We start from the raw sequence: 7,845 nt of genomic DNA on the forward strand, positions 1-7,845 counted from the left end.
CCTGTTCCGGTCAAACCGGCCTTCTTGCGATGTGGAATCAGTAGACTGCCACTGCCACCAACTGCTCTCAAATCTGCTTCATGTTGCCACGTGTCCAGCTTGTTTCAGATCCTTCTAGGAACTGGAAGACAAAAAAAAAAAAACAGCCATGTTAATTTTTCAGTTAATTATGCGTTGACCCAGGCTAACCTATGCAGAACCTGCACGATATGCGGCCACGATCCGCCGATATTACAGCATTTCTTAATTTCGGCGGCAAGGTATGTATCGTACCGCCATGCAACTGATGCGTGCCCTGCGAGTTCTTTACCATTTTTTGCTTCCAGAATATGGGTTCTTTATCATTTTCAGCCCTACAAACTCGTGACATGATCTTTCTTCTTCGTCTCCTATATATGCAGGCCCGCGTGTTCTTCGGTACATCGATCGTGGATCGTGGTATATAGTTCTACCAACTATTACGATCTCGTGTGACATCTGAAGTTGTGTGCAGTACATACTTAATTACTGTCTTTATCCGAAACGATAATTAAGGTGCTTATAACATATATGGTTGCCCGGTCAGAGGAACAAAACAAGGAGAACAGTAATTAGCCATGGTTTGTACAGTTCAATTCAGTTCAATTAGACCGTTGTTTTCACTAATCCGTGGCACGAATAGAGCCGTTGCCTTTAGTATTTTTTCCCTCCAATAAGCAACCAACCCTAACCACTCCTACACCCCATAACGCTTCTGGTGAGAAAAAAAGGGGCCGCACGTACGCACTCCCCCCTCTCAGACGCCAAACCCAATACCGCCATGAGAAGATCAAATCTAATCCCTCTCTATTTATGTATGTATATGCACACTGCTCCTCCGTCAACACTAAGCCACTCGTGATCGAACCTGCTTTCCCGTCGTCGCCAGGATCATTTCTTCCCGTTCTGTGCATTGCGAGGAGAAGGAGTTGGTCGGTTGCTGGGTAGGAAGAAGAAGAAGAAGATGCAAGAGGCGTCGTCGTCTTCCTCTCTTCCGGCGTTGAGCAGCGCCTACCAGCCTCTCCCGTCGCTCTACCTCGGGTTCCTGGCGATATGGGCGGCGTCGGGGCTCTCATGGGCCTTCAGCTCTTGGAGGAACCGTCACTTCCAGGTCTGTCAAATCCTACCGGTTAACTTGAGACTATTTTTCTTCTTTCTCAAATTGTGTAAATGTTAAGCAGAATTCAATTTTTTTCAAAGTAAAACTCCGTTTTGAAAGCCTGATTGGAATTGCCGGTGATTTAGTATTACTTTGATTGTTAATTAACTTTAGAATTCTATTTCTCATCACCACAGGCTAATAACCTCCAGTGGATCCTGGCCTTGGTCCCCTTGATCAAGGCTCTGCAAATGGCACTCTCATTTCTCTTCTGGTGAGCAGTCTGATGCCTTATGTATTTGTCGTTGTTCTTTAAGAAGACAGTAGTTTGGTGATCCCTTTCAGTATGTTCAGTCAATTTTTATTCCTCAAAAAAATTTAAACAATCCCTGAAGTTGCAGAGGAAGCAAGGACTGAATTTATGTCTCTTTCTCGCAGGTACTCGTGTGTCAACCTTCAGACATGCTCGCTGTGGATGTCGTTCGGCGTGTATGTGACGGGGATCCTCTTCCAGACCGCCTCCTTCGTCTCCTTCATGCTCATCTCGCACGGCTACTGCATCATGTACGAGCGACTCTCAATCAGGGAGAGACGCACAACTGCCGGTCTCGGGTGCCTACTCTACCTCAGCCTCATCGGTTACAAAGCAGCAGTCCCTTACTTCACAGTAAGGCATAGCCATTTTTTTTGTTTTTTTCGTTTCTTTTTTTTGCATAGGGCATTTATCTTCCTTTGTGATATTGCAACATCCTATTTGTACTATAAGAGGAATTCACTGTTTTACAAGAATTAGCTATCTAATTAAGGGTTCTTATATCTTGCAACAGGGTTTTCTTCTGATCAACTACTTCGCGTCGTTTTACATCATATTCCGCCGGACGTCGCAATGCCTGCTGGTTCTGCGTGAGCAGCTGAATTTTGTAGAGGAGGAAGACATCCATTCACTCCATGGGACACTGAGCACAAAGTACACAATGTTCAAGTATGCATTCCTTAAAACTCTTCACCGAGTTTACTCTCCTAAGGCATCCATTCATGTTGCTCAGCTCATTCTCTTCTACTCTTCAGGAGATTTCAGGGTGCAATGCAGGTGGCAGCAGTGGCATTCATCATGGTATGGACTGCGCGGCATTTTCTTACAGTAACATCAGCCTGGTACCGCAATGCTCACTAATTCTAAGATTCCTATTTGTGATTTTCAGGTGTACATGAGAGCTGATGATACGCCAGATAACTACTGGTTCCGCGTGTTGGTCCGTGAGTGGGTTCAGTTCTGCATCTTCATGTACATTGGGTGAGTATAAATTATCGCGGCATGGAGTCGTTAAAAGCAAGCGAAACGCTACCTTTGAGCTGAATGTTGCTCAATTTCAGGTGGAACTTCAGGATCCCTGAAGCATCACTCCATCTGCCGGTCATGCCCCTGATGAAATCAAACTGGGAGATCGCTATGCCCCCCATTTACAGCGTGGTATGTTCGATCGGGTGTTCTGTACTTGCATCTCCCTAACTTAGCTCCTTACTAGATTTCTCTAGCTTCTTGTATCCTTATGGTCTCAAAAGGTAGACTGAAATGTGTCATGCTGTGCCAACACAGGAAATGGATGCAGCAGATTTCAGAGGCCTCGTCTCAGATCAATGGCATGTCGGAGTGGTAGGCACAGCACAACTACAAGATTCAGTCATTCACGTTTTTATAATTATAACACGTTTTTTATCCCAGAATTACCGCATTCAAATCTAACACCTCGCCACACTGCAGAGGACTCCGTATACCGACTCGTGCTGTTCTTCGCAACCGTTGCTGGTGCTAGTTCAGAATCCAAGCCCGAAGGTTTCCCGTGCCACCACAGCCAGTCAGGCGCACCTTCAGGGTTAAGCTGAACCCACAAACAAGGTTCATTTCTCACGGGAGACGCAGAAGATGACATCGATCGACCAACTGCCTGTTCCGGAAACCGGCCGCAGAAGCAGTTGAGTTGCAACAGAGAAATATTGGATGTCTCGGTGCAGTAGCTTCACCCTACTTTGGAAACTTGTTAGCACTAGGAAAGAGTCCGCGGTTCTCTGTACACTGAAAAACAGACACTTTTTTGCGCCACAGGGTTTCTTTTTCCTTATTCAAAGTACAGCAAGATTTTCATATGGGAAAGACAATCCAAATGAATAAGCAGTAGTACTATCTGCTGGATTGCTAGATATAATATACTCCCTCTAATCCAAAATAAGTGTCGTGGTTTTAAATTTTTAGTTAAAAGTTATACCAGGGGCTTGTTTGTCAGCTCAGATTTTTCTCCGCATTTTAAAGATACCACAGTTCCCAAAAATAATAACATAGTTTGAAATATGTTTGGTATTTTACTACAATAAAATACCATGGTTTTGAAAATGTGGTATTCCAATATCAAGGTACTTCTACAGTAGTAGAAAAACAGGTCCTAACCCCGAAACTCAAAACGGAGTCTGAGCTACTTATAGCCCTTTATTTTCAAATACTCATAATTCATATTTTAAAGTTTTTTAAAATTAAAATAAAATTCTAGAGGTAGCCAATGATGTGTACTACCTCTGTTCTAAAATAAGTGTGGCCATTTTATCTAGATATGGATATATCGATACATATTTATTTGTAGATACATCCAAATCTAGATAAAGTTGCGACACTTATTTTAATACGGAGGAAGTACTACATACATGCAAAATCTCAATGTGAACCTCTTTGACAAATATTATACGGAGTAGTTCTTTTGTGTAGCCTAGAATACAAAATAGTTCGTATTGAGATTTTACATGTTTGTTGTATACATCATTAGCTATTTCTAATTATTTATAGATTTTTTTAAAACATTAAAATATGATTTTTAAATATTTTAAAATTAAGAGCTACATGTAACCGGCCTCCCTGCAGCCACTCTCAGACTGAACCTCTTTATTAAAAAGTAAAAACCATGAAACGCGAGAAATATTGTACTAGACTGTACCATTAGCAGTTTGTGTCCGCCGAGAAACACGAGTGGTGATATTGTGTTTCCATTGCTGCCGGAAAATGTTCATTTAACCACTCAAATAGTACTCCCTACATTTTTGTTTAAATTCGATACATCTAAATTTAGATAAACTTATAACATCCTTTTACAGATAGAGATAGTAAAATATCTTTCTTTTATATGAAGGCATTTACCCTGGATCCATTTCCAGGAAGCCCCTGGAGCAGAAAATAAACCAATCTTTTTTCACGAAAATTGTCATTTCAGTAAGATTGAGAAAAAAAAATCTACAAATCGAATTACAAAAGGCCTAGCCGCCCACTCCATGGTACAAGCAGGTACTCCTCTCAGTGACCTACCCGGGCCCTATCCGCCCCAAAAAAAGCCAACTAATTTCTTAGTAACTGAACTTCCCATTCCAGAGGTCAGCCACGTGGTCAATGGTAGGGATGGCATCCTCAAGGTATTAGCACGGATAAAACCAATCCATATCCATATCTATCCTCTTCGATCTTTTCCGTCACCTATACCCATATCCATCATCAATGGGTATAAGTTTTTTCTATACTAGTCGCCCGTTAGGGTAATTAGGTACCCGAGAGTAAAAATACCAATTTTACAACACATCAAATTAAGCAAAAAAAGTCGTAGCCAACAACATATAACCATAGTTCATAAACAATAGCACATTATACAAACCAATACATACTTATGAACAACAATCTTTACTATTAAATGGGAGTTGGTCGTTTGACGCTCAACGCACTTTGATGGTCGTCATTAAAACAATCCGGACCCTCTAATCACCACTTAACTCCAGCGTGCTACACCGTCTGATCAGGATTCTTGGTACGTCCCTACTCCCGCAAGCACAGGTCCCACTCAATCTCTCCTTGCCACGAATGAAATAAATTAAATCAAATCCCAATCAATAAAAATTAATTTCCTTGCTGCATATGTATCTTTCTTTCCTTCCTTGCCGCATATGTATCTTTCCTTGTAGAGAACGGAATCAATCAAATTAATTATAACTTTCATCCCCGTATATGGTATCAATCAAAACACCAACTCAAAATCATATCAATGTTGTTCATCCTCAATCGCGCCGCCAAACCCAAACAAGAACGATGCTTTCATCAGTCACCCACAAACAGGTAGACCGACATTCACCCATTCACCGACAAGCAAAATATGAACTTCAGTGAATTATGTTCCTCTCTGTCCATCCACGGTACGTAGCCGCTAGCATCCAGGTACCTGGATTCGCCATTGCTGGTGATTTTTTTCTTGTTTCTTGGCTGAATCATCCCTCTCCCTCTAATAGTCTGCTTTTTTCTTAGTTGTGCGTTTACATGCAAACAAAAGATGATAGTAGATGATCAGCGGCCGGTTCTTCCTCGACAGTCAACAGTGAACACGATGGTAGCCTCTACGACTAGCCCATGGATTGTGAACATCAGAAGATTAAACATTACCTTTCATGTCTATTAAATTATACAAATGTACGAAACATACAAGACTATACATCCTAGATTTGGTCGGGACGTTTTCAAAGTAAGTTACCACTCCTTCCCTTACAATTTTTCAAAACTATATAATACTCCATTACTTTTCATATTAGAACTTTTCATCTTGCGCTCGTGTTACTCTGAAACATTAAGATTCATTTGGTCAAAATATGTCTTACTCTCATTAGTCAAGAGAAATTCTAGGTCTCCACCGGGGGAGCATACCCCGTTCGAAGACCTAGCCAACAAAGATACAGATGAAATAAGTGGACATCAACAAGGTAGTGAGTGGTATGCATTGGTATGCTGATTGTCTCCTGAGAAGAAACAAGAATAGCTAAAGGGGCAGCAGATATCCCGCCAGCAAAAAAAGGCTACAACTCTAAATCTTGTCAAATTTGAGGAACCAAAGAAGCTTGCAGAACAAGGTAAGAAACATACAATCCACTACTTATGGAAGATAGATTCAGACTGGAATAAATCTATGACCTTTAGTCATGCATTCAAAGGTTTTCATGCCTGGACCAATTGGCTTTTACAAATTAGATGTTCTTTGAAATTGACTTATTTAAAGCAAGAAAATATTAACTTTCAGCCTTTCATTCAATTATATGGTCTATGGAGAAACTGAGCAAACATAATTTATTTTTGACTTGACAGGAAATTAACAGGAGACCGCACCCCATTTAAAGACTTAACCAACAAAGCAAATGTCAACATGGCAGTAGTACGAGTTGGTATGTTTCATTGTCTTCTGAGAGGAAAGAAGAATACCTGAAGAATCAGCGAATATCCCACGGACAAAAAAAGGCTGTAGCTCCAGATCAATTAAATCAAGGAATCCAAGCAAGCTACAGAGCAAGGTAAGAAACATATAAATCCTAGCTGAGTTTTTGAAATCTCTTTTATAAGAAATTAATGCCACGACATGATTCAACATCTAAGTTACTCCGGATTTAATTATTGATATCTCTTATATAAAACTTGACCACGATACGGATTTGCAGTGTCACCATTGAGAAATCAAGCCAAGACGAGTGCAGACATGACACATGACTACTTAGAGGGACCAAAGCAGCATGGGAAGCAAGGTAAAAATAATTAACAGTTTTGCGTTTGGGAGATATAAATGCAATCACATGATTTTCCTGAAAATTTATCTTAACCACTCCAGATTTAGAACAACGTTTTATATTGACCACTGAACATGTAAACTGAAAAAAATCAGTGGACATTCATTTAGGTCAAGCATGTTCTAAGAACATTGCTTCGAGTGCAATGGGTGGAGAGTCACCATTCCTACTTCAGACCGAGATGAATGCATTTGCGACACATAATATTGTTTTGTAGTTGCTATTGAACGCGTGATTTAACTGCAAATTAACAACAGATCGTACCCCGTTTAAATAACTAACCAACAAACCTAATGATGAAAATTGGGAACATCAACAAGGTAGTAACATGAGTGACTTATTTGGTTTTAAACCTATTTTTTGGAGAGTGGAGACTGCATTATCACTGCACTTGTACACAAACTGAATATGGCCATTTGGGTATTAGTAACGAGATTCAGGTTGGCTATGACATAGAAAGGGATAATCGACTATTTGCATTGAGAAAATGGTAGGCTTATCCTGTATAATAGGTGAGCTTTGCAACTTAACAATACTTCAAAATCTTAAGCCCAGTGAACTCCGAAACTTAGTAGCGGTAATTCATGGATGCATGGTATGTATTAACAACTATATCATAGTTTCAACTGCCGAGCCAACATTTTTTGTACATCAAAGCACACCAATTTCAGCAATGCACTCGAGTGTTAAATTGACAAGTATGATTAACATTCACATATGGTCATGGGTTTGATAGAGAAATTACCTTGACTTCCTCATAGCTCCCCTTTTTCCAGGCCAGAAGCCATTCCAGTGTCGGGCACATGCGTCTTCAACATCTGCAAAAAGCAGAGACATGGATCTCTCACTTGACGCCGACTTCCCTCCGATGATGCGTGTGCTCCACCTGTACAGGTCGGCGCGTGCATGGACATGTCGCTCACGCTGGCCTCCCATGGGTAGTATCTCCCCAGTCCCTCACTCAGCGAGAACGACTCCATTGGCACAGTCCTCTTCTACGTCCTCTGTGAGGCCTCTGCCATGGCTGCCTCATGCATTCTCATCTTCCCGCTGAAGATGCAGAGTTGGGTCACCTTTGCTGATTCTGCCATGAGCAAGGA

The 7,845-nt window shown here is 41.1% G+C and overlaps 1 protein-coding gene across 1 annotated transcript; it reads left to right on the forward strand.

Annotated features, from left to right (window-relative positions):
- Positions 1-775: 775 nt before the first annotated feature.
- On the forward strand, positions 776-3,243 carry LOC127338529 (uncharacterized). Its single transcript, XM_051364606.2, has 9 exons — positions 776-1,129; positions 1,315-1,391; positions 1,556-1,784; positions 1,945-2,099; positions 2,186-2,231; positions 2,320-2,411; positions 2,492-2,588; positions 2,715-2,771; positions 2,880-3,243. The coding sequence occupies exons 1-9, from the start codon at positions 983-985 to the stop codon at positions 2,994-2,996; spliced, it is 1,017 nt and encodes a 338-aa protein (XP_051220566.1). The 5' UTR covers positions 776-982; the 3' UTR covers positions 2,997-3,243.
- Positions 3,244-7,845: the final 4,602 nt, after the last annotated feature.

The sequence above is a fragment of the Lolium perenne genome, chromosome 3 (assembly GCF_019359855.2).
Source record: "Lolium perenne isolate Kyuss_39 chromosome 3, Kyuss_2.0, whole genome shotgun sequence".
NCBI lineage: Eukaryota > Viridiplantae > Streptophyta > Magnoliopsida > Poales > Poaceae > Lolium > Lolium perenne.